Source organism: Platalea leucorodia (genome assembly GCF_965183815.1).
Source record: "Platalea leucorodia genome assembly, chromosome: 1".
NCBI classification, from domain to species: Eukaryota; Metazoa; Chordata; class Aves; order Pelecaniformes; family Threskiornithidae; genus Platalea; species Platalea leucorodia.
The window spans coordinates 112,460,425-112,488,217 of NC_138823.1; the positions used below are offsets into that span (position 1 = coordinate 112,460,425).

The following is a 27,793-nucleotide window of genomic DNA, read 5'->3' on the forward strand; positions in this document are numbered from 1 at the left end:
AGTGCTGTGCTGGAGCTCACCTCTGCACACATACATGCACTCATTCACTATAAATCTAGGGCATGTATTATTTGGTTTTAAGTAGTTGGCACTGTGACAGGGGCCACACACGTTTGTAAAGTAATTGCCTTTAGAGGTGTGAAATTTTCCTACTTACCCCATACACAGTCTATCTAGCATACCAGTTCTGATTTTCAGAGATACAGAATGGAGCTGGATGCTTATCTGCCCTTTGGGTCTCTGAAGAGCAACTGATAAATGTACAAAATATCATAAATGATAATGGCCTCAAAGATTCGCTTGAGTAAAGTGCACTAAGATGGTGACCTTCCTCACCTCTTTCCTTCCTTCACTTTAAGGCCTCTGACTAGGCCTATTAGGGATGTGACAAAGGACAATTCAGGTATTCCCAGAGAACTTTCAAAGTAGCAAACGCTATGGCAACTCGCACCTGTAAACCTCCCCAACTCCTGTTAGGGATAAAAAAAGAGGTAAGAAAGGTAAGGGGTTATTTGCTTGCACAGGATTATAGAGAAATTCTACCAAGTTCTGCTGGATGCTTCTGGTGTGGCACTGTTGCAACAGTGAATATCATGGAAAGTCCTTTCCTGCTTGGGGCTCTTGAATGAGTGAACAATTAGGCTGAGCTCTCCTTGAGAGGAGAAAAAAACCTGTGATGCACATCAGGAATATGGGAGTAGATTGTAATATATGGCTGACTATCTGTTGAGAAAAAAGCTTCATTCTTACATAGCATCTTTGGGAGTAGGAAAGTACTAACAGAGGTGGACCAAAACACTGAAGCCTTTGATCCCTGAACTGTAGGGAAAATAGCATTTGTATCAAATCAGAACCACTTCTACTTCAGGTGTGATTCAAAGCCCTTTGAAATTCATAGAAGCAGTCCCCTGAGTTCTATCAGCTCCATAAAACTCAAATAATAGTACTATGAAGACCACCCTATTGACATCTATAACAGCACTGGTCTGTTTTACTCTATTGCCATTAAAATGCCATAAATACATAATCTTGGACTCTGTGCACTAATACATACACATACATAAATATATACAAATAGATAATGGACTTTGTTTTAATAAGTTCTGAGCTCTCAGAACACTTTAGTGTATAGTGCACTTCACATTTTAGGAACAGTAGCTTATTGAAGACTGTAAATAAACCAGTGCTTTTTAAATTAAGTGGATATCCTAGAGAAGGCAGCACAGTGCCAACAGGAAAATAAAGAATACCGATCTCATTGAGTGGTTGGGATCTACAGTAACAACATTAAAAGATTCCCAACATGCATTATGGCTTGATAAAACAATGGCTGTCGTGTCTATGAAACTACTGGGTGCTGGAGAAAGGTGAGAGTTGTCTGGGACCATCTTAGGGGATATGTGTGTGTATCGCCTAACAAAAAGGAAGCCAGCTAAAATTCCCCTACATGTCCTGGTGGATGGTGAAGGTGGGTGAGCAGAGTGGAAGAAATAAAATCTATAGGCTCTCCTGCATTGAAACCCCCTTTTTTCACACTGAAGGGAATACTATTCCACTTCTGAATTCTTCTGAAAATCCTGCATGAGTTTGTCGGCGAGTGCAAATTTGCTGTGATTTTAATAGTTAGGGGAAAGAGTTGCTAAAGACATCAGTGCACCCTGAAGGAGAAAGCAAATTTCTGTTGTGCAGAGTTCTACCATGGGAGGGATTACAGGGGATGATTTCCCCAGTCAGACAGGAGGAGAAATAGCTGGCAGAGGAAGTCCAATGGAAAGTAAATTGGATAAAAGAGGCAGGACAAAACATTGTTAATGGAAAATGGACTGGTGCTCAGGGGAAAGAAAGAAGAATAATTTGTTTGTGGGAGGCATTTTAATTTTATAGTAACAGATGACAGTAAAATGAATTTGGAAAGAAGAAAGGAACTTCATGGAGACACAAGTCTCAGAGCATGAGGGGAAACCAGTGATTTCCACAAAGAGAACATATGGTGGAAAAGTTAAAGAAACAAGAAGAGGGATGCATCTGAGAAGAGGAAAATGAAATGGAAAAAAAGGAGAAATAATGATGTAGAATTGAATGAAAACAAAGAAAAGAAAACAGAACAGAGGGAGGATGAGACAATATGAAGAAATCATACAGAAGGGACAGGAAGAGTAGAAATGAATCTTGCAGTCCTTGCTCAGGCAGAGCTTCTTTTTAAATGTCCTTTCTTTGGAAACAACCATAATTTTTTTGTCTTTAGAAGAACTAGCACTTGTTGCTGGTGAGGAATGAAGGGGTGAGGATGAGATAAAAGGGAGAAGCTATAAAGAATACAACAATCCACGGGGAAAAAAAGGACAGGAACTAAAAAAAAATAAAGGGGAATAACAAAAAAAGGCAAGGAAATGCACCTTTATTAAAATTAGGAAACATGTTAAAGAAAAAATGTAAAATCAAAAAGAAAATGTGACTAGAATGAAAATTAAAAGGAATAAGAACACGGAACATGGAACACTAAAGTTATTAAAGCCCAATTCTGACCCCTTTCTCATAGTACTTTAGTAATTTCACTGATGTGAGGTGGCCTCTTGTAAAGAGAGTTACTCTCTTTACAGTAAGTGTGCAGAACCTTGCCCCAAATAATTATTTATTTACTGAAGTTATAGTGCTCTAAGCAATTTGATTAACAGAATAAGGTAGCTGAATATGCCTAGTTTTACATGAACATTACTATATTTGGCAACGATTTCTGGAATATGGCAAATCTCTACTCTAGGGCCTCTGCTGGAGGACTGGACTGCAGCTTTGGAATGAATGAGGAAAAGGAAACAACAATATTTCTGCCTCAGGAGGGGTAAAGCAATCAAAGAGATGTTCAGAAGGCCACAAGTTGTTTCTTGCTGCCCTCGTGCCTATGGATTTCTTTCAGAACCGCTGACCCATTGCAGGCCTCATCCCACTAGAAGGCTTTGAATGGACTTCGGCAGACACTAGATTGCACTGGTAGGCCTGTTACACAAAGCTCTGCTAGCCAGTGGGACACTGAGCTGGGACACTAAGAAGGCTTTGTTCAATTATGGGCCATAGGCTTGACAAAGCGGTGCTTCTGCCCTTCAGGGATCTGCACCCAGAAACTGAATGGATTCTGCAAAGGAGCAAACCAGGGATGACTTTCTGTCTATTTGTTTCCCTGTGTGTGGGCACAGTTGTATGCAAATGGATTTTTAGTCACATGAAACAATTTCCAAATTCATGAAGATCAATTAAGACTGTTTGTCCAAAAGGGTGGTATTATCAAGGACAACAAAAAGCCGTAAAGGATCATGTCTGCCTTTTTGTGTTTCATTACACAGGTGTCTTGATCTTTCCCTACTGAACTGAACATATTTTCTTCTTTCTTGTAGGCTCTTTCTACATTACTAGAAACCAGCAGGTAGCTCTCTTGTGCCCTGGAACATTGTCACTTATGTGCCAGCTCAAGCAGGCTTACGCATACAGTGTTAGCTCCAGTTTGTGGTTGGCTAGATGCTCTCAAGAATATGCTGGACAGCCATCAGGCATCATTGAGATGACTGTTTTACTTCTCACTGCATGATAACGCTATGTAAATGGCAGAAATGAGTTGATCTGCCCCTCACACTACTCAGTCTGTTGGTCTTGAATAGCTAGGGACTGGATGAAGCCTGAAACATAAATTTAGAACAATTCAAGAACTTTTTATTCACGTGTAATTATTGTCATGTTTTTTTATAGGAGATTCCTATAAATACCCTCTCCCTTTGGAATGCTCTTAAGATCTGGATCCCAGTGAATTAATTCCGAAGCACAATGCCTTCCTCAGTCTGATTGTGTCGACAGTATTTTCTTTACTCTGAGATCCCCACTTGTTGATTTAATTGAGTTTCTTCTGTCTTGAGCAAGGGAGAAGCACTCCAACTATCTTCTCTGTGCCATTCATTATCACAGGTAGGGTAAACTATGGCTAAGTTTGACTGGCATTTGCCATTATAAGACAAATTTCAGGTGAAACACTTCTGAGAATGAGGCTAATAAAACATGTTGCTCTGCCCAGGATAAAAGAACTGTAATAACCTCTTTTCTTTAAGAAGGTTCAGTTTCCCTTAAACTTGGGGCATGGCCTTGATAGGTGTCAGGGATATAGCGGTTATATCAGTACTGGGCTTCTTGCCATCCCAAGTAAAAATCTGTCTCAAACAAGTCCAAGCAGGTGAGCTTCCAACGTGGCCTATCTACTCAGTAGAGATTTGCCTTACTTCTGTGTGGAGTTTTCTTTACGATTTTCTCTGTACTGAGGATGCTTGAGCCTAAAACTGAAGTAGATGGAGAAGAACCCTCACTCCTATGGTTGTGGCTCTGGCCTGCTTTGGGCCAGGACAGGAGTAAAGACAGAGAGACTGACTCGCCTCTCTTCTTGGTGATCATTTTCCACACTCCTCTGATGGCTTCCAGGGAGGCTGGGAGTGGCATCTACATGATGTGGATGCAGAGGGGGCAAAAATTAACCTTGAGTATGAAGAAAAAGAAATAATGGAAAGCAAAAAAACCCTGAAGACTACTAAGGAGCTAGGATTTTGAGTTTGGAGTGGAGGGAGAGAGGGCCTGACTGTGCAAAGAGTAGTAATCACTGTGGTAGAGTAAAGAAAACAGGGAAAAAGAGGCGGCGCTTGTGATAAAACAAGGTAGAGGAATACAGAAACTACCTAACAAAAAGGCTGGTAAAAGGGACACAAATATGGTCTGGGGACAGAGACTGACTGGGAGCTGGAGGGGAACTGAAATGGGAAGGGGAGTTGAGGAATGATGGACTGCGGGGAAAGGCCTGCAGGGAGAAGGCAAGAGGAAAAAAAGCATGGAGGCAAAGGGAGTGCAGATTGTGTGGAGAATGGCGTGAGGAAGTAATGGGACTGGAACAGGACAAGTGGTGGAAGGAGTCAAGCCTGAGAGGAACAAGTAGAAAGTCTACGTTCGTTAGTGTATCTCTCCCTCTTCCCCAAATTGATATTCCTGTGCCTCATACTTGTCTGCTCTCATCCAAATCCATGAGCACAGCATGTGCCTTATTCCTTTTAGAGCAGGACGAACAAGATGATAACACAACCTATCAGCCTCTCCTTCCATTCAACTGACAGAAGATCTCATATTTCCAACTATGAATATAAGCATTATCTCACCATATGACTGACTGACATTACAATTCTGCTTTTGTAACAACCTTGAAATTTATCCAAGCAAAAAATGAAGCTAAAAGAACATCCTTCCTTGGAGTTGTACAAATAAACACTCAGAAGCTACAAAATGCTGGAGTTACAGTATCCCATGATGCAGTCTAGCGTAGTCTTTGAGCCCCGGATTACCAGTTCTTTTTCCCCAGACCCCTGCCTTGTCCAGTGCAGAGGGCAAATTGTGCTTCATTATGGAGGAACTGATTGATGCATTGCCTTTTTACTTGTTCAGTGTGTGGCCCCAGACCTCTATTAAAGCTCTCCACCAAAGACATAGTTATTCATTTCCTCTTGAGCTCTTCTGTTTTTTTAAATCTTAATTTATTTTCTTGTGTTTCTACAAGATAAGGGTCTTCCCCTTCTCATTCACAGAGAAGTGGACAGATATTAAGGGAAAAAGCATTTTTCGGTACCCAGTCTAGGTCAAGTAGGAGATGATTTTTTAGACTGTGTCTTTAAATGGTTCTTTATACAGTTCCACAGTGAAAGTGCACTTAAAATTGTAACTGTGAGTACCAGGTTCTTCTGTAAATTAAAGTCCAGAGTCTCAAGCTGGATATTGAGGGAGCACTTGTGAAAAATCTGTTTTAAGTGACTTGCCTGCCGTTGCACTGGAATTACATGGCAGATGGAAAGCTTCAGCTCCTCAGGCCTCTACTGCCTGAAGCAAGACCATCCTTCTCTTTTCTACAGCTTCCTTACCTCAAATGTTATGCAAACTGGGGAACAGTTTAGTGAATCAGGTAGGGAACAAACCCTGGGACAACAGCCTGCCTGTTGCATTAGTAATTCTGATGCATCCCTAGAACAATTCCATTGGGAATGCACTGAAAGAAGGATGAGAAAAAAATCACGATTGCGTGATTTTAATCACAACGTGTATCTTTATCATAAAATACATGTTCTAAGAGGAATGGCATACAGTTGAACAAGCAATTACTTTTTTAGCATTGCCTAACTTTTGATGGATCTATCCTGTAAACTTAAAAGGGCTTCTTCCATGTTGCTTTTATTGTATAGTGCACTTATCCACATGGGGAAATTGACTGGAATAACTATTGTGGGGTAGGGTACCCCTCAGTAGTTATTCTGGAGTATTTTTTTAATAAGAATGTCCACAAGGGAGGCTATTCTGGACTAGCCATTGAAAAGTAACTTATACTGCACTAGATATTTTAGTCAATTTTCCCACATAGACAAGGGCTAACTCTATGTATTTTTAACATGAAGTCTCTTATTTGTCTTCTTCCTACAAGCTTGTCTACATGAGAAAATTTACTGACACAGCAATAGCAGTGTATTTATATCACTATAATTATATCTATATATTTTATGTACTTACAGCTACCAATGCGGTTATTTTTATTCCAGAATAAAAGTATTCACACTGGGAGTTATACCAGCATAATTTTACCACTATAGCTCTGCTAGTAATTTCCCCATGTAAACAATCTCTGAAATAATCTAACCAACATTTTTTCACATCTTCCTTTGCATGACAGTTTCTCCAAGCCCTTCATAAGCTTGTATCAGTCATATATTTTACATTACCAATACGGTGTGAGCTATAGTGTTTTTTTACTTGAAATATGTACATGGAGTATCTTTGAACAAGGTCATCCAATACACTCAGATTTTTGCAGATGTGCAAAAACTGTTAATGCTTCTTATGTATACTATTAATATGTTTTTTCTGCTAGGTAAAGACCAAAGTTAATGCTGATAAGGTAATAGCAAAAACTCTGAACCGTGTGATCTGGAAGAAAGGCCTGTTCAGGAGATCAGCTGTTACAATCCTAACACTGAAACTCAGTTAATTCATTGCAGCGTGCTTCTCTCTCCTCTCCCATGTGTTACGGTGCTTTCTTGTTTAAATTGTGCCAGCTTTTCCTGTCAAGAAATGTCTCGTGCTCTAGATTTGTGCAGTGCTAGGGTCTGTGAAACGGTTTGCTACACTAACTAAGCAAATAAACAGTAATGAACAAGCAAGCCTAACCAAAAGTAGGAGGATCTGGCTGCCCACCAAATTCTGAGCAATATAATTCATTATATTGACTGATTCAAAAACTTCTCATTTCCAAAGAACATAAACTACATTTTAGTTAAAAGAATTGCCCTCATAAGGCAATTAATGGCTGCTACCATTTTTATGACCATTTTGAGCATCGATTACAATTTCTCAAGGTATGTTTACCTCAAGCCCCATCCATGACAGCACTTAGTAGTTCTTACTGGTAAGAGTCACTCTACTTAGCCATACACAATCTACTATATGGGAAAAAAAAAAAGGAGGGAAAGCAGATCAGGAAACTCAGCAGTGAGGAGGACAAACAGAGGGGAGAATTAAGGAGAGCCAGGGAGCAATACTTACTGCTGACTAACTGGCCAACACTCAAAGCTGAAGAGGAGGAGGATGAGGAGGAAGAAGAGGAAGCCTGACGCACTGGGCTTTGAGACATAGACGCTTGACTGTGAGCCAAATGCAGGAGATTGGGTTGTGAGGCTGCTTGTCCCACTTGCGTCTGGGAGGGCTGATGGAGCTATATGTTAAAATGTAAAAATAGGTATTTAGAAAATGAAGCAGTAATAGGAAACTTTCAATGCACTATCGCACCCATCTACTTCTGGGAAACAAATCCCATAGGAGCATTAAACACCATGGACTTAGTTCAAATGACAGAGTGTTACAGCAGGAGCAATCTGAGCTCCTCTGCATCCTGACTTTCCATTTTTTTCTCCATTTAATCAGATACTTAATCTAATTAGAAGCTAAATACTTGTTTGAAATGGGTGATAAGAGACCTATGACATTCCCAGCAGCATTCTGATTTAATAAATACATGTCCTTACCTGTTTTCTGTCTCATGAAGTCAGACTTTTATTCCCTACATGGATTCTCATACAAATCAGCATTGTTTCAGAGAGGTCCTTTCGTACTGCAGGACCAGGGCCAAGAAGAGTGGAAATGGGGAACAGAAGATAAATTGGGGGAAAATCCCTTTCCTACAGAAAGGAATAATTTGTTTTATGACATTAGATCTAGCAAACAAACCAAAACGTTTAAACCTTATTTCTCAATTGATAAATTGTCCTTGCCTAAAACACACAGGGAAACTTCTGAGCCCCATTCACATCAGGACTGTGTCAAGTAAGCCATACCTAAAACGTCTAGTGAGTACGGTAGGTGCAAATGATACACTGTGATACGTGAATCTGGCTTTATAAATTTATTTTTACAAATTTTACAACAGTGTAGTCTTTGGTTGTTCACTAGGGGAAAGGAAAGAACCATTAATCCCTTCTGCCTATAATAAGCTTTCACATGGGGCTGAAAACTAGGAACATTCTCTGGGACTGATTTTTACATAAAACTCCCAGCAAATTGAAAGGGCAGTCTCTCTACAGAATGAAGGTACACAAGGGACCTTACAGTTTTGAATTGGCTTCTAGTAGTCCAGTACAGCCTTTTCAGAGCCTAATAATACAGTAATATAGTCCTGATACACTCAGGTGACTGCTACTTATTATACCTTTATGTTGATTCTTGATATTTATCAAAAAAGATTTGAAGAATGTACTAAAAGGCTTCACTTCTAAGTGATAGCTGTTATCTGCATTCTCAGAAAGAGGGAAAGATAAAGGCCTATTTGGTCTTGCTTGAAGTCAGTAATTTAAATCTATTTCTTGAATTCTAAGGAGTATGAGTTTTTCTCTTTTGATATTTAACTGAACAAATTACTTCAGAAAAGGAGCTGAATTCATTAGTAAAGCTCAAATTATATATAATATGCTCCCAGAACACATAGAAATGACTGATGCTAAGTAGACAACAAATTGTATGGCATGGCAGATAAAGGTATCTGATCACATTCAAGATGACACTTTTCTGTGGAATACATATGAACAATTTTAATGACATTATTCATGTTATGCATCTGTTTAAGAATGGAAAAAATTACAACTCCTTTTTCTACCTCCCACATGGAATGATATAACGCAAAATGAAGCAAGAAACTTTGAGTTACCCTTTAAAAAAAAAGTTATTTATCTGACCAGTTTTAGCCTATTCTGACTTCCCTAGGTATCAATAAACAAAAACATTTTATTATCTCGAGGAGTTTTTTTGGACCAAGCACATTTTAAAAAAGAAAACTGACACTGTATCAAAGGGATAATACTTGAGAAGCTGATTGAAAGGCTTCCAGATTTCAGACTCATGCAAGCACCAGGCATCTTTCAGAAAATTTCACTACGGGCTGGATTTTATCTCTAGAGAGCTCCCAACCCAGAACGTCTACTTTTATAATACCTTCTCCTAGGGAAGCAGCCCACTAGGAGGGCTGGCCTCCTCTGAACGCTGCAGAAATGGACTGCCCATCCATTACGCCCACATCACTCCAGACTGCAGCTTTTAGAAACAGGTGTTTGGGCTCTGGGTCTGTTGTCCGAGTGGATCTTTGGCAAAACTAAAGATTTCAGCCCAGGCGAGTGAAGAAAAGTATCGTATTTAGATGAGCTAGGTGCTTTTGTGCTATCTGGAACACGTAAAGATGTTAGTGCTGATCTGCGAGGATGGAGGAGCAAATGTAGTAGCTATCTTTAAAACGAAAGATGTGCAAAATTATAGTCCAGTCAACTACACTTCAACCCGTGGAAAAGTACTGAAGAAAATAATCAAACAATTTGTAAGCACCCGCAAGAAAACAAGGTAGCAACAGACAACATGGATTGTTAGGAACAAACTGTGTCAAAGCAATCTGATCTCCCTCTAAGACAGGGTAATTGGCCTTGTGGACAGGGGAAAAGCAGTAGGTGGTTTGACTTTACAAGTCTCTCGACACTCCCTCGTGTGACATTCTTTATAACCTAGGGAAACACAGTTTAGATGAAATTGCTGCAGAATGAATGCAAAAGTAGTTAGAAAACAAAACTGAGAGGAGAGATATCTATCTGTGGAAACAGAAGTGTGTGTGGATGGTGCTTCACAGAACTCTGTCCTCATTCTGCACGACTTAATATTTTCCTAATGATCTGGATGATGGAGAAGAGAATATACTTATTAAATTTAGAAGCCGATAACATGCTGGGAGGGACTTTTGATAGGTTGGAATACGGGATTAGGATTCAAAACGATCCTGTCAGTTTGAACATGCCACCAGCAATGCTGGGGTGCTGCACAAGTGAAGAAAAGGCAACTCCCATCCCAAGCCGTGTGAGCGGGAGCGATGTCTGCAGTGCACGTGAAGAATCTTCTTGTCTACTAAGCACTGGAAAGACCTCTGCGGGGGGTGTGGGGTGGGGCACCATGCCCGCAGCTAGATGCCACACTTCAGAAAAAATCTGGACCAACTGGAGGAGAATAATTAAAGTGGCTGAAAGCCTGGGAGTTACCTGAGGCTTATGAAGACTCCTGGAATAAACTGGTCACGTTCAATCTAAAGAAGGGAAGACTGAGTGGGATATGATGCCTGCCTCAAATACAGGCAGAGCTCATGAAAAGAGGAGAGAATGAGTGTCTCACATTTTATAGTGGAGAGAATGAGGCACAATAACCTGGAAGATTCAAATTAGATGCTGGGAAAAGCTGTCTAAGGTGGCCATGAAGCACTGGCGTACATTTCTGGGGGAACCTGTGGAGCTCCTGTGAGAGCTCTTAGAAGCAAGTAAGACAAATACTGGAATAGGTACTCTGCCTGAGAACAACAGAGTGGACTGGATAATCTCTGCAACCTTGACCTTCCAGCCTTAATTTTTCATGATTACATGCTATTTCCCATCAGTATTTCTCAGGGAGAAATACACGATCATGTAAGACACAGATGGCAAATCCAACATTTTCCAGCCATACTACACATATAGTCGCTGAACAGTTCAACTGCTGAGCACGGACACAATAAATCTGAAGCTTCCAGGAAGCACCACAATGAGAGGGCATTCTGCATTCTCCAGCTGTGCATGCAAAGCGCGCACACAGCCATGGCGACAGTATGCTGGCTAAGTCTAGGAAATGTTTGATTCTCTGCACATGTATCGCACAATGCATTTGCAAATGTATTTTTGAAATAACTGGGATACCCAGAAGCTTGGCAGTTTTCTTGTCAGACATCCAGAAATCTTTAGAAAAATGTAAGAAATTCTCAAAATTTAGCTGGGCAAAAAGGGATATGGCTAGCGAATTCTGGATGTACAATGACTTTAGGTGTAATAGCAGTATATAAGGGATATTTACAGATTGTTTATTTCTAACTCTCTGCTTGTGAGGGAAAAGGGAGCAATGGGGTCAGAGAAGCTGAAGAGTCACCTTAAGGCCTGACCAGGGACTGAGGGAGGATTCCATCTTTACCTCCCTACATAATTTCCAGCACACCCCCTGTTTTACAGACATGACGGTTAAGCTGTAAATGTCCTGCTTAAAGAACAATGATAGTTATCTATGTCATGAAATTGCATTAAAATACTCTCTCTCTTTTCATCCACTATAATTTCCACTCCAGAAATAGCCTTAAGGAGAGGCGACGATTAGATTATGAATTAGATTCTAGATGACAGAATCAATTTGAACTTGCAATAGCTGACTTTTCCCAATTTTGGACACGTACATATGATATGAATTATATTTATGACTGTTGTGCATTTTCCATCCAAAGACAGAAGGAGGCACAGAAATTACAGAAGCAGTTGCTCTAAGTGCCATTCGGTGTAGGTGGATATAGTAGACACGCCGAGAATGATGACTGTATGCAACACTGATCGGTATCTGGCAGGAATATATGTATGCACACTACAGCTAGAGAAATAAGATGAATATGAGAAGCATAAAGTGCAGCATAATACTTTATAAGAATAAACTGAAAAATGCAAAGGGCCTGATTCTTATTTCTTTTACACCAGTTTTATATGCTGCTGTCAACAGTGAAGGTAGTATTGATTGATAATTGCAGAGGCGAAGAATGAATTAGGTCTGTTAGACTAAATTTTATTCTTAAATTATGTATGTAGGATATCCCTACACCTGAGACGGTTGACTGGAGTCCTGTATTAAGGTCTTATGAGATCAGGGATGTTGCTACCTGCATCCAGAAAGTTACATGATAGTGACAGAGTAACAAGGTATTTTGCATAAGCTAAGGAAGGAGAAAGAACCTAAGTGGAAATAAAGGACAAACTTTTGAGAGAATATTGCCCTGTATCATAACAGAACTGCTACTGGTTTTACAGAGAGTCTGGACAAAAAGCAAGGGCAAAATACGGCCCTAATGGAAGGGAGAGGAAAGTAATGGGTTTAAATTGCAGTAAGGGAGGCTAGGGTCAGGCATCAGGAAGACCTTTCTAATGCTAAGGAGAGTGGCCTAGGTTGCCTAGGGATGTCAGGGAACCTCCATCACTGAAGGTTTTTAAGAACAGGTTAGACAAACATCTGTCAAGAATGATACAGGGACAGTTGATCCTGCCTAGGGGGAGGGGATGGACTGCCTGACCTCTTCAGGTCCTTTCCAGTCCTATTTTTCTATGATTCAGTGAAAAGGAAATCCGAGAGATGAGGAAACACAACAAATTAGAGAAGACAGAGGTGAAAAAGACAAGTATAACAAAAAGGGCAGAAGAGATGAAACTAAGAGGAGTGGCACAAAGAGCAAGAAATACATTTTAAACAATCCCTTTTATGATACAAATAAAGATTTTCAATTTTTTCTGATGTCAGCTAGTTCTTCCTGGGAAATACAGACATTAGCTCTAGTAAACACTAAAGTCCATGGAAGGTGCTGAAAAATAAATGCCTTGATATAAAAAGACATTCCCAAACACTTTGAAATGCCACGATAATGCCTTGCAGAAGTAGTAGTTTAAGTGTTTCATGCTTCCATTTTTCCTGTAAACGGAGTTCTCTGATCCGTCTACATTTCCTAAAACGTGCCATACATTTGTTTTTGAGAAAGAGTGGTGGTGTGCTCTGGCTACTGCATGATTTGAGAGCACCATGGCAGAGGAAGTCTGTCTTCAAACCTACTCATACTGCATGACCAGACATGGGCTTCAAAAACGTTTTCTTAAATCTTCTAGCAAATGGAGAGAATAAGTTATTACGCATATACGCAAGCTTCATGCCAAATCACTTTCACAGTCAACTCTGCCAGAATGTTCCCACTGTGGCCCAAATACTGTACCCCAGTACCGTAATTTAGCTTACTCAACTAAATTCAAGTAAGGGAATAGATGAATCTGAATATAAAAGCTATTTGATGCTTAATAAGTATCTTCTCTCTCAGTATAGTGTAATACAGTATAGTCTATATAGTATAAAGGGCCTCTATGCACACTGCTTAGACTGAGAGAATAGGTTCATTTGGAAACTAGCATTAAAAAGCTCTTTGGGTTCACGCAGGCTGTGCACGTACTCAGCTCAAAATGAAGACTACAGCAAAGAAGTGCTGGTGTGCTGCGGACATAACTGGGGGTAGGACTTTGACAGCACCTGCTGAAGTTCTTTCAAAGCCTTTCTGTGGGATCAGAACTACGTTCAAAGTATACGCTGTAATTGAAGGTCTCTGTGCTCGCTAAATGAGGTTGAGGACACAGCCAGGCTTCTGTAGAAGATACAATTTTATATGCAAATCAGGTGCACCAGTCATCTTTCTGACCCCCATCAGAAATGATACAATGTCAATATTACAGTAACAGACTTAAATGTGTAGGTAAGTGCATAATTCGAAGGTAACAGTAACAGTGAACAGTGCTTTACTCTCTCTATGCCTCAGTTCCTTAGAATGACACAGGTAGCGTAGTGATATCTTCCTATTCCCAATGGTGTGGTGCAGTTATATTGACTTTTTTGAGATATCCTATTCCTACAAGTGCAGATGCCACAAACAAAACTGGTCAGGAGGAGACGTAAGTTACAAGTCAAGTGTTCATGCTGCGGCAAGGAAAATCTGATGTAGTCACTTGTACTAGTAAATAGTCTGGTAATCTTGACTTTCAAAAATCTAGTAGTTTTATCCATGGATGAAATGGAATTATGCAATGCTGATGGTAAAGGAAAAGAGAAAGAAGAGAGAAAAATTGTCACCTTCATCACTGAAAGTCATACGAAAAGCAAAAGAGAAACAAAGTTGGATTGAGACAACATGGTTTAGTGGCTATATTCAAACACAGAAAAAGAAGAGTGCATTTCTCATAAAGCAAGACAGCATCAAAGCAATAAGAGCATCGCAGGGAGAAAATGATTGAGAGCTGGTTAGATTTTAACGGGAGAGGAAAACAGGGGATTGCATGGAGCTGTGACAATGAGATGGTAGGGTGTATGTGGTAGGTTGAGGCTGCAGAAAGAAGACACCGGGCATGAAATTTGGAAAGCTGATGTACACGAATGACCACATACCCATCTGAGAGCTGTCTATGTCTTTTCAACAGTTTATCTGGAGCATGATAGCCAATGCCAATGAAGATGGGGAACTGACTATGTAAGAAAATGCTGCCTAGTAGCTCGTTTTATTGTGTTAGAGTTGGCAGAAGCCCAAAGCTGGTAGTGCTATAAGACACGATGAAATATGAAAAGTTCTGGCAGGCAGTGTAGATAAAACAAGACTGAAGACAACTGGGAGTACAGGCCTGATTTAATGAATCTAGTATGTAGAAGGAAAGAGCCAGACAACAGCAAGAAGGGAACCTGATGATGAGTTACGCTGGAGAACAATATAATGTGCAGAAGTTGCTTCTGTGTGCTGTGGGCAAGCAAACAGTTATGAAAACACCAATTACTAGGAAAGCTGGTTAAGGAATTCATAAACAAGACTGTGTTTTGAACCCCAGTGATCACTGGCAGCTGGATTCTTCTTACCTAATTTCACTCATTTAAGAATTAATTGTCTATCCTGAAACAGCTACCCTAACTCCCTCTCATGTCAGTGGAGACAACAGATGCCTTAAGATACCTATTAGAGATTCAGCCTATCTAAAAATTATTCTATTTTGACAGCTTGAGTTGCCCCTTGAAGATGCATATGTCTCCTTGTCGATGTCTCTCTGTCTCTACGGGAAATCTAGTTAACTAGCTTCCACCAGATACCTAACTGCTCTGTGACTAAGTTAAGCAAGGTGAATCCTTTCCTAAATTTCACAGGACTCCAATTCATGGTTCAAGATCTTCTGTCAGTTGTGTTGGTGTTAACAAGTGTTGTTAAAGATATGAAAGAACACCTTAAAACAAGATTTTCAAATCTGATAGCAAATGACAATGCTAATAAGTTGTTAAAACAAGCTCATCTGTTCTTGAAAAAAAAATGTGCACTTAGCCATACAACCTGGATTTTGACAAAATCCCTCCTGAGAGGCATGGAGGAAGTGCAGAAGTTAAGGTTACAAGGTACCCTTCTATTATGAGATATAAACAGCTTAAAAAAAGCAAGAAACATAAAATTAGGGAATAAATTGTCCTTTTTCAAGAAAGGAGACTACAAGTAGAGATTAAAGGATTTCTACCAAAATTTTTGAATGGTTTTAGCAAGCAGCAGGAAAAGATGGTGAACAATGGTTGAATCAGCAGGAGGAACACGTGAATGTTATGTTAGTACAGAATACCACGAACAACTTAGGGATCCTGTTTACAACATGCCGGGGGGCATTATGAAAGATGAAATACAGAGTAGATAGGTGCAAAATGATTCACATTAAAAGGAACCATTTTAGTGACTCACATGGTAACAATCAGGGAAGCAAAGATGTATCATGGTGGATACCTCTGCTTATTGAAAAACCTTCTCAATGAGCAGAGATAGTTAGAAAAAAGCAGGATGTTAGGCTGTATTGAGATAAAGACAGAAAATAATGCTGAAAATATTATAATGTTATTATGTAAAACAGTGACGCATCCTCACTGTGATCATGGCATTCAGTTCTGATCACAAAATCTCAAAGAGATTATGTGGAAATTGAAATGGTTAAGAGATGGGCAGTAAAAATTATTAAAGGCAAAGAAAAACTTGTTTATGAACAGAGATAAAAAGGACACAGACTACAACAGGAGTACGAACAGCTGCCCGCTTTAGAAAGCCATTACAATTTCTAGGAGAATTCTCGGTGTGTGCATAGATGCTGGTGCTTAGATTAGCAAAACCTTGGAAAACAGTGAAAACACTGAAGCTTTAACACTAGTTAAAGTGTAACTTGAAGTGTAACTTAAAGAGGAACAATCCCTACTGAGGGTAGTTTAAAGAACATAAATCAGAAACATCTATTTATTCTTAAAAACAAGAGGAACAGGATTACAATGGAATTGCTTGTGTACATTAAAAAGCAACCTATTTACAATACAGAAAAAGAAGCACTGCTTTACACTACACATAAGTAATCTGTGAATTCATTTCCATGAGGAGACATTGAGGTTTTGGTCTGTCAAGTTTGAAAAAGTTGTATGAATAAATAACACATGTAGTCTACCTAAGTAAAGCTGACTAAAAACAATATCAGAGGCATTTAAGTCTTCAGTCTTCAGGTAAAAAGTAAGCACTAGCACGCATTACTTAGCAACTGAAACAGGCTACACAGGTTCAATTATTGTGACTCAGCTAACAAGCAGCAGCTTACTATCATCGCTTGCAAACACCTCTCTTTCTCCTGCAGTACGTAGTTTCCAAGGAAGTGACAAGTTGAAAGTTAAACTAGGATCATCTGCAACTGGAACATTTTACTACATTATTTATTTCCTCATTTATTTCTCCATGACATTCTCAAAACTTTTCCCAAGCCTGTCTTGTACTTTTCTTTTCCCCTTCTGAAGCTTCTTTCATCAAGTTACAAGACACCAAATGCCGTGTGACAACATTTTCAAAAATATTTTGAATTCCTGCTGAACCCTCTCAGTTTGAGCACTCAGTTCTTCTGAAAACAAGGGTTTTAAACTTATGACTAAATATGCTATCATTAGCCAAACTCTACAGTTTGGCTAAGTCTTTACCCAGGCAATAAGATAAATTCAGGATCTCCTTATACTTTGTGTATTTCTAGTTACTTTTCAAATGATATGGTAGTTTGTGTAGTGCTAGCTCAATTGCTTTTGACTGTCCATCAGCATTATTCCCATAAGGAATCTGGCTCTCATACCTCTTTTCTGCTCCCACTGAAATCAATGGCAAAATTTCCTGTGACTTCCTTCAGTAAAAGCAGAAGAGCCAGTAGAGGGAGCACAAATACATAGAAATAATTTTCTGTGGTTCCTATAAAAATGATAATGTGTACTATTTTTTCATATTATTTGCACTACATTTTTTTCCCCCCTGATCAAAAATACTGTCTTGATCAGGCCCCTACAGATGCAGGTAAGGAGGGTCTGTGTTGTTCGGTGGCCCTTCCTGCAGTCCCTGGGACCTCAGGACTCTGTGCAAGAGGCACAGGCTGGACCCTGCGAAACTGATCTTGGCAAAATGGTGTTTTCTACCTACACAGCACTGCTGGGCAGACCAGCACAATATGGGGCACATCTTTGGCTCTCGGACATAACTAGAGCTCTGCTGACTGACGATCTCTGCCAGCTGATAGTGGCACACAGGCAGACAGGTTAGGGGAAGCGGTACAACACAGCACGATACAGCTAAACAGTGACTTTCTACCTTGAACCCCTGATCATTCAGCAAGCTGCAGCCTTCAGCAGCAGTTGGTCCCTTTACGTGAGCCTGGTGCCACTAGCTGTGCAGAGAAAGGTCACACCTCTGTCCCCTCTCTGCCCGCTGATACTACTGGCGGATGGTGCCTGGAAGAGGTTGCTTTGCTGTATGTAACCACTTGGATGTGAAACATTTTCAAAACAAACCAAAAAGTCACCTTAGAGGTCCATTGGCTCTCTACTTCTAAATTTGGGGGGGGGGGGAGAAATCAGTTTGGAGTTCAGGGGGCCCTGGGTTTCTCAGAAACATACAAATGGCTGCTACCTGCGACTGGAGGTGTAGACAGGACTAGCAAACTAAGCACTACGAATGCTAAGCCAAACATTTAAGTGATGCTTTTATAAGTATTTTTTTGGTAATCACATTTGATGTCTTTCATCCTCAATTTCCTCTCCTTCAGAGAAAATGGTGGCACTACAATTCTTTGCTCTACAGATGTAGACCAAACTAATGAATTTGTCTCTAGAGTACAATAAAAAGAACTACAGAAATCTTTTTGGACCTCGGTGAACTTGCCACACCCATCCTGAAGTCTAAACTACCTGGTGCCTTACACTGAATAATAATTTCCCTAAAAATACTTTGTCTATGCAAATATGCACAATCATATCTGATTTTCCAGTGAAGACGACTAATGAGTTTTTATATTTTTCTTTGTTTTCTCTGCACGTTCCAAAACATTTCAGTGGTCTACTGGGTGACCACTAACCGAGGAACTGAACTTTATAGGCCAGATGGGCCTCTCCTGTCTCATATTCCTACTGCACTTTCGTTGCAAAAAATTTCTCAGTTGGCCCCATATTGACCTTTAAAAGAAAAAAATAATAACTAGATAACCCCTAAATAAATTATATAATATGACATTATAACTGCATATATAGTATGCACTAATATACTTTGTATGATAGAATTCATCTTTTGTTATAAAAAAATGATAAAGAAGTGGGAGTTTTTAGAAAGGCCATGAGCGAGTCCATGAGGAGTTGAAGATTTCTGCGTATCTGTTTTGATAATCATTCAGGCTACAGACACTTTACCTGCTGGCCTGGTTTGAGCGGCGATAGCGTTATTCCCTGGGTATTGATCACTGGGAGTATCTGGTTGCCGATGACGGTAGCGATGATCTGACCCTGGGCATTGGTCAGTAACTGTGGAGTTATCGGCTGCACCTGAAGTCCCTGAGCTCCACCTGCCGCCTGGCTGGAGGGGACTGGATTAGGCATCAGTGGGATTGTTCCAATAATCTGGAGAAAATGACATAGAAAGGGAAAATGCACACATGCCGCATATACTTGCCACACATAATTACTTGTTTTATGCGTGTTAAATCAAACTTAGGTGAAATAAGCACATAGAGACAGATATGACAGTCTGAGGGTAAGAAACAAGAATTCTTTTACTGAGTTGATGAGGACTTTCAAACTCATTTGTCGCATCACATATCACCTATACGTTTTACCAGGGTCCACTGTCATCCCCAACATATCTGCTGCAGCTGAGAGCGTATGAAAAAAAATGCCGGGCCGCGCTCTGGCCCCTGGATGATGCTTTGTTCCCACCTCTCATTTGAACACAGAGTGAAATAGATGCCAATATCAGTCTGTTTGTCTTGCTTTCTACAACTCAACCATACAACGTTATTAACTGTGAACTGAGGTGCTTATGTAGTTTTCCTTGATTTACTGATACCTAGTACTCTAGATGACCACCTATTCCTCCCATGCGATCTCAGGGAGGAACAGAGAGATAGTGGTGCCTTTCAGGACATGGCTTATTAAGATACGTTCATAAAAATGCAGCTGCTTTTGGGTGACAACTAAGTAGTACAACACAACAGGAGGGCTGCTGTTAGATAAAACATTTTAGCTAACATTTCTGGGGCAAGTACTTGCAGAAGGAGACACGTGTGACATCTCAGATTTGAGAATACAGTGATTTCCTAAAATGTGAATGTGCCTGTAAAACTAATACTAGGATGGGATGTCAAACAGATACAGTAAGAAAACTTGTCAGTCAATAAGCCGCTAGGTTGAAGAAAGTTACACTGTTGGAAGACTCTTTTTACAAGTATTAGAGCATCTGAAACAAACTTCTGATTAAACTTGTGAATAAAACTAGATTTTTTTTTTTTCCCAAGCAACAACAAATGAAGCTAGAGTCATAGGTTTATCGCAGGAAAAGTCAAAAAAAAAAAAAAAAAAAAAAAGGCAAAACACATCTCTCTCTCCTTCACCATGTCTCCTCTGACTTTCTCTATCACAGCCCCCCAGAAAACATCTATCCCATTGTAAGGCTCCCAGTCTTCTCTCTCCAGAAGCCTTGCTTCCTCCTCTTTATCCTCAACATCCACCACACTGCACGTCCTTGTGGTCCCCCACCAGCATGGTCCCAGTTGCCCTGTGTCCCTTATCACATACATTGACTAGTGTAGACCTACTTGGTTGCTGAGAAATAGGGTGGATTATGGCTGAGTTTTCCCTCTTTTTCCTCAGTGGGGATAGTGATAGGGCAGCTTTCCTCAGTCTATCTGCTGATTCTCATTCCATTTAGGAGCTTAATCATCTTTTTAGATCTCTTTATTTCTGATAATTTTTGTTGAAATTGGTCAGCTGTTTCAAAGCCATTAGGTAGGTATGGAGAGATGGATGGATGGAAAGAGGGAGAGAAGGATAGACAACACTAGTCACAAGACTAGTTTCCTCATGAAAACAGGCTAAAGTGTTTCTAATGAAACTTGAAGGCAAATTTGTCTCCAAAACAAGCACATAAAATTCCTATTGATTTCAAAGATTAATTTATATTATATCAATAGGAAGTGTACAATACAGTGTAAAACTAGCTCTAAAATAACCGTTTAGTGAAAACATCAGTGGCTTTGTGGACAGACCACTAAGTTACTTTCTGGGAGTGCAAAACTAGAGGAACAACTCTGAATCTCTTGCTAACGATACAAAAAGGATATATGTATGAACTCTGTTACGAAGAATAGCAGGGATCTGTGAAGACTTCTGCATATTTAAATCACCAGAGGTGATACACAACCACCCCAGAAAATCCATCCTCAGGAAAGCATCATGCAATGATATCCAGGCATAGCTGGAGGGGCATGAGGCTCTCATCAGAGGGTCACCCTCTTCCTTCCATTATTAGACTAAGATATGACTCAATCAAGTGACAGCATCCTAATGAGTGACTGCTCCTTCCGCAGTCACAGCCCGATGGTGTGCCTCTAGGTAGGCTCAACTGTGAAGTACAACATGACAACTTAAACCAACTCCTTGAGTGAAAAGAGCGCACTTGGTCAGCTACGGCAGCTCAGCTAACAAGTGGTAAGCGCTGAAGTCATCATCAAGTTCCCAAACCTGCCCAGTTTGAAGTTTGGGTGGGAAGACCAGAGAACCACAAAGAAAAGCAGAACAGCTCTCCTGTGGGAGGACCTGGTAAAATGGCAAGCCCGCCTACTAAGCTGTATCGTAAGAGCTGCATGTATCAAAACTGTTCAAAACACTGTAAAGATATAATTTAAATTCTCCTTAATGCATTTCTAAAAGGTAGACAGATCAATAAAGATTACTACCCCCATTTTACAGAGCATGAAAGTGAAGCGCAATGGAGCAGATTCAGGCAGAGGTTGTGATTTGGAGAGTTAGCCTTCTAAGCTGGAGCTGCCTGCCAGTTTCTCTCTGCAGCTCACAGTACTTTTATATTTTTTTTTAAGGTGTCGCTAGCTGAACTGCAGCTGCTTTACTGGTCATGTGAGAAGATGGCTGTTCACTGAGGAGGGAGGCATTTATTTACATCATTACCAGATTTCAGAATGTTTTCTAAAATCTGACTTTCAGCATGAATTACATATAACTTTCATGCAGTGCAACATGTAAATTTCTCCCAGCTTTTGGTGACCTAAAATATTTATGGGTCACAAATATATTCTTTCACTTTTAACGTATCTCACCAAACACAAGGAATAATCCTTCTTAATTTTATCAGCAGAAACATAGCAAAGGCCTCTCCTTCCTTTGCCAAGGACGCGACCTTGGAGTGTCATTACTCCAATGTAACTTTAACTATCAAAGTCCTAATCCCAGCAAAGCAAAAAATGCTGCGCTGGTGTTATCAGTAATAGAAATGTTTGCATTCACATTTAAAATGCATTTCTTGGACTGCAGTTGGATGTTTTATAGAATGACAGTGCTGAAGTGGACAGTTTGTAAGGTCAGAAGCAGAAGGCTATCTATATGTATTAATGTGTGTCACACACCATTCTGTACATGGCATGCTGTACATGCACACAGCCAGAAACGGAGCAGGGAAAACATACGGATGGGAGAGGTGTTCCAGAAGGACAAATGAACAAATGCCCTCAAGGGTGTTCCTGTTGGAGCCAAGGGTAAATCTGAATGGGAAACAGTTTTCCCACTTTGTGAAACTCACCGAGATTTCAAGATTTTTTTTTTTCTATTTTATACCAAAACAAAGTAAAATCTTGTCTGGTTGAAAACATGACGTCCACCTGTCTCTAGTTAACCAACAGGGCTATTGTTTATGGCATGCATCTTTGATATGGCTAGACCCAGATTCAACTTTCCCCTTTCAAGTTCCCCCTTCTCCAAGTTCTCTTTCCCAAATATCCTAACAGCTCCCTGATTCACACCGCATGGCTTTGTATGAATAAGTAAATATTCACTAGGGAGGAGTCCTGAAACTGGATCCCCTCCTCAAGCCTTGTGTGACTGTCCTGATGCTGGGCCAGATCCCTCTTCCTCTAATTTTGGTGAGAAAGTCCATCCTGGGCCTTGCCAATCTATCCTGTTAAAGTGTCACAAAAGCTGACACTTTATGAAGACAATTCAAATTTTCTGAAGGAATGAAACAAGACCATGCCACGGGCTTGAGACATTGGCGTGCCGCAGTACAGACTATGTAGTTGCCAGGGAACTCCCTAGTGGGGAGGCATTGGTCCTTTCTAGCAACTGCTGTTATTTCAGATTATATTCAAGGAAGCTCATGAATAGCATGTGACAGAGACATATCCCGCAAGATGCTTACAGAATCACACAATCACAGAATGGTTTGGGTTGGAAGGGACCTTTTAAAGATCGTCTCATCCCCCTGCCATGGGCAGGGACACCTTTCGCTAGATCAGGTTGCTTAAAGACCCGTCCAACCTGACCTTGAATGCTTCCAGGGATGGGGCATCCACAACTTCTCCGAGATATAGCAGAGGAGGCTTCTTACTCTGTCAATGTTGGGACTCAAATTCATAAACAATCCCACCTGCCCACCATGTTCTTGAGAAAATAAACACATCCCAAAAAGTCATCATGCTACCAGAATATAATTTTTAAAGTTTTGGTTTTTTTTTACACTATGCACGTGACTTTCACAATTCCTTTTATACCTCATACTACTGAAAGCGAGCACTAAGCGTTCACAGAGGACTTTCAAAACAGGTGTTGTATGCAAAACAACAAACAGACAGTTCTGAAAGTCCAAGGGTTAACTCAAGGGACCCCCTTGTCAATGCTCCATAACCTCAAAGGGAGTCAGGCACAGTAATCTGCAGAGCACTGTTGATTAAAATAAATTACACCTGGTTGTATCTGTCTGAGGTACAGGTTATAGATACAGGCATAAAATGTAGTGCAGATGTGACGCTGGAAATCCTACCAAGATATTTAACGTAAATTCAGATCTCAGCTTTTTTACAGAGCCAAGGCTTTGGGCCACCTCTAATTAAAGCACCAAGACTGTAATTCTGGCCCTGTTCAAGTGACAGAGTTTTGCCAGAAGCCTTGGTGGAGTTAGATTTTCACTGCAAATATTCAGTGAGATTCTTTCTTTTTTGTTTATGGATTAATAGATAGAGCAATTGCATCCTGAGATGCTCAGAGAGCAGGTTTTACCGATGTTAATTTAGTTTTTTATGCTTCCCAATGTTAATTAAACTTTAAGTATCAATTATTTGTTTGTAACTGCAAAGGAAATTCAGGGTGATCTTTAGGAACATCTGAAAATTCTCCACTGATTCATCTGTTAGTGTCGTTTTAGCATCCTAGGATTTCAAGATATCTGAGATCAGGCCTCTCAAATCATACAACCTCAATCTGCCATTGCCAAGACAACTTCCATGATTAAGTGTTATTCATATGAAATAAAGTTGTAAGGCTTGGCTTGCATCTGAAATTAATTTGTTGATCTGCTCCTACGTACCATCTGTGGGCTCAGCGGTCTTTGCTTACATGGTCCTGCAAACTGTAAATTCATCTGCACTGAAAGAATAAGCACACAATTAAAATGAAGGTAAAATTCCAAGGTATGGAGCTGACCATGGAGGGAAAAAAAATCTCAAATCCTCAGCATACCAACAAACATCTGTGAGTGTTACCCCCGATGGCGGGGTAATGTCCTAGCACTGACACACTGAAGTGCTAGTCACTACTCTGCCGTTACACAGATTTTGGTCCCTTGCCTTGCTCAGTCAAGATTTCTTCTTAGAAATGAAATAAAACAATCTGATTCTTTAAAAATGATCCCTTAAACAACTGATCCTTAAGAAAGAATAACACACACAGAAAAATCTATTCTTATCCTTTTTTGACTGACAACAGGTCTTCATGTTTAATTGCCTTTGTGGATTACGTGGCTGTAACTCACAGGCTGAAACTGCAGGTAGAAACTGAGCAACTGCTCAGAACTTCTGGGGGTAAATGTCTAATTGTAGCCCCATTTGTGCTGCAGATATAAAACCAGATTTTGCATAACTGTATGAGGGACTAATTGCTGATTTCCCGGCAGTGAGTCTTTCCTTGTGACTCCTAATAAACCAATTGTGTTTTGACATCAGGTGAAGTTACTATGATACTCTAAAATGAAGTATACAACTGTTTTTTATTAAGTTCTTCTCCCTTCCCTGTCATTGGAAGCAGGGATGCTGCCGTGGTTCACTGTTTTCCTAGCACAACCAAAGGAATATTACAAACTGTAGCCAAATAGATGGTTCAACAACTGCCTTTGTTTCTGCTGTGGAAAGGCTAAGTAAAATCAAAGACTGACTACACTAGGTTGTTTCTACTGTCAGCCAGGGCTGGAAAGTGCCATTTCATCTGAAAAACGTCTTTAACTATGAAAAGGAAATGTTAAGTTTTTTCAGTAGTATTATCAAAATGAACATCTCTCTGATTTTATCAATGTTACAACCCTTTAAATATTGAAGGTTAATTATTCAGTTTTGAACGACAAAAGAACAATATAAATATAAAACAGAAAACCAGGGGGAAAGTAAAAGGAGCAACAGAAAAATTGTTCAGTAAAACGAGGCAAACCACCATATACACATAAGCTAATTTAACATTGCAAACTGTGAAAAGAATGCATGAAAGTCTTACTCTTCTGTAGTGAGCCAAAAAAATCACTATTTGAGTAAATGTTTGCTGATTTAAATATGCTTCACTCATGTTAATTTTCTAGTCCTCAAAATATAATCTGAAATGAAAGCTCACTTTGGCTTCTGTTGTACGATGCTAGTACGTTTAAACTCATTTTTTCTAGTTTTATGGGGCCAAAAGCCAATTTAACCCCAGCAGTCATACCACCTACAGTACATAGGACGGTGATTATGGTTTGGTTCATTTTCTACAGTTTTGCAAATTTGCCTTCAGAAGCTGCTTCTGTTCACAGATATGTCCCTTCTTGTATGGTCACTGTATCAGCATGAGTTACTTTAAGGAGATAATCTAAGGAGAAAATGACCAAGGAAAGGACAGAATAATGAGAATCTGCACAGGATTCTTTAGCCTCTGTGCAGCTGCCCCTTTCTTAATCACACACACAGATATATATATACACTACCTATATAAATTATAAACACAGAGACACATATTTTTAGTTTTTTATATATATATGATTTGTTTTCTACCAGTATCGATAAACCCAGCTATTTATATACACTATAGTACATCTATGACCAGTCTACACGCTGAAAAACTAGAAGCATGAATACAAGCTCCATTTGCAGAGTACTTCTGAAAGAAATGCTACTCCACCTGGGTCTTTGGAGTAATGACAATATGATTCTTGAACCGCAAGACAAGATGAGGCTAAGGCTGCCTGTGTCTCTTGAAGTAAAAGCAGTATTAATTTATGCAAAGCTTGCAAATTTCCTTTGCTGTGTTATATTTCCTGACGAGAACTCAAAAAAGTGGCACAACAAAATGCTATTATGAGAACAAGGCATCAAATAGTGACACTAGAAAGAGGCAGCTATGAAACTGTACTTCTGAGTCATCATTTCATGTAAGGAATTATAATTTTCAAGGTTAAGTATTGTTCATATATCACAATATATTGGATGGTATATTGTTTGTAAGCATCATAGTGGAACATCGAGTCTGATATTCTGCCTGACTTTCTCAGTGCTTTATTTCTCAGAAAATAATGTTTGTATAGCAACATCAAACTATACAGGACTTTGTTTGTCATCACTGTAGGAATTATGTGATAAAATTTTTCTCAAGCAAATACTGTTATGTTCTGTTAGCAGGGGCATGTATACAGTCAGAAAAAAAGAATTTCTTTTATCAAACATCTCAAATAACACAACATAACATTTTCTCATTGCAAAAATCTAAAGACATATAATTACCAAATTAAAGATTAAAAATTATGTTCGGTGTCTGCTGAACTGTTCTTTCTAAGCAATCTACTTGTCAGATTTATCTTCCTTTTAAAATCAAGAATTAAGTCAGGCATAAGGACCCTTAGAGGTCACAGTTCTCCGAGCTGAGCAAAGCACCTGTTGATTTTAGTTAGATTCACACATCCCGAGGATTTCTGAAAATTGGCTAGCTAGATTCTTATGGAAGTGTTCATTATTTAAAATTCTTTGATGGATGACTTGTATAAAATATTTTAGCAATATTTTTGTTTGTTATGACAACAACCATCACAGAATTGTTATGACAAAACAACCATAATTTCTAATAATGTTTGATGATCACAAAAAGAAGTCACAACTTACTGTTTTTAAAATTTGACTGCTTGTCTCCCAAACCACAAACAACTTTCCTGATTGCCGTGTGGATCCTTGTAGAGTGTATGTACGAAATACACTTTTGTATGTGTGGTTTTGATATCTTTTTTTCTGTAAATATTCTTGAGAACAAAAGCTAATGGTATGCATTTTCTCAGGAAGTAAATAGAAAGCAACTGAGCCACCAGCATGAATTTCTAGATTTAATTACAATAAAATATTTTGGTAAATATTCATTCACCTCTACTTTCTTTTCATGCAGGCTGAGATTTTCATAGTAGCCTACAGGAGTATCATTGATACTTTGGCTTCTCTGAAGATTTCAGTCTCAACTAAGTATCAAGCATCTCAGAGACAAGAAATCCCTGCTCTGAAATAAAATTTCTCAACCGCAAACTTTGTTTGGCTGTGGTGAAGGAAGAATATGCGCTGCATCTGCAAACCTTCCATTACTTTGTGTCTTTAGATTGCAAAACAGTTAGGACAAGGATTGTCTCTTTTGGGCATTAACATAATATAAATATTTACTATTAGTTCTCCCTCATAGCATAAAGAGTGGATTTGCTTACAGCCATATCAGAGTCTAACATACTGGACACAGAGCAGAAGAAAATGTAGGCATCCCTACACTTTGCAATACATGCCATGCTGAGCTATTCAAGGCTAGCTTGGAAACAAATTGCCCTTTCTCAGCAAGCCTAATTAGACCAAGCACAGTGCGAGCCAATGTGATTAGGCTGCTTCCATGCTATGGCAACATTATCGGCTTGTTTGGAACTAGTTTTGATACTTGGTGTTGTATTGCACTGTACCGGCCTACTATAGAGATGCTATCTAGAGGTCAGGAGCCAGAATGAGGCAGGATTTAGTAATTG

At 39.6% G+C, this 27,793-nt stretch overlaps 1 protein-coding gene across 1 annotated transcript in view; it reads right to left on the minus strand.

Moving 5' to 3' along the window:
* POU6F2 (POU class 6 homeobox 2) overlaps positions 1-27,793 on the minus strand; it is a gene marked incomplete at both ends in the record, with an annotated part of 314,808 nt that overhangs the window by 5,617 nt on the left and 281,398 nt on the right. The window contains 2 exons of the mRNA XM_082306980.1: positions 7,600-7,768; positions 18,925-19,131. Of these exons, the coding sequence (XP_082163106.1) occupies positions 7,600-7,768; positions 18,925-19,131 (376 nt within the window). The remainder of the gene's footprint in view (positions 1-7,599; positions 7,769-18,924; positions 19,132-27,793) is intronic.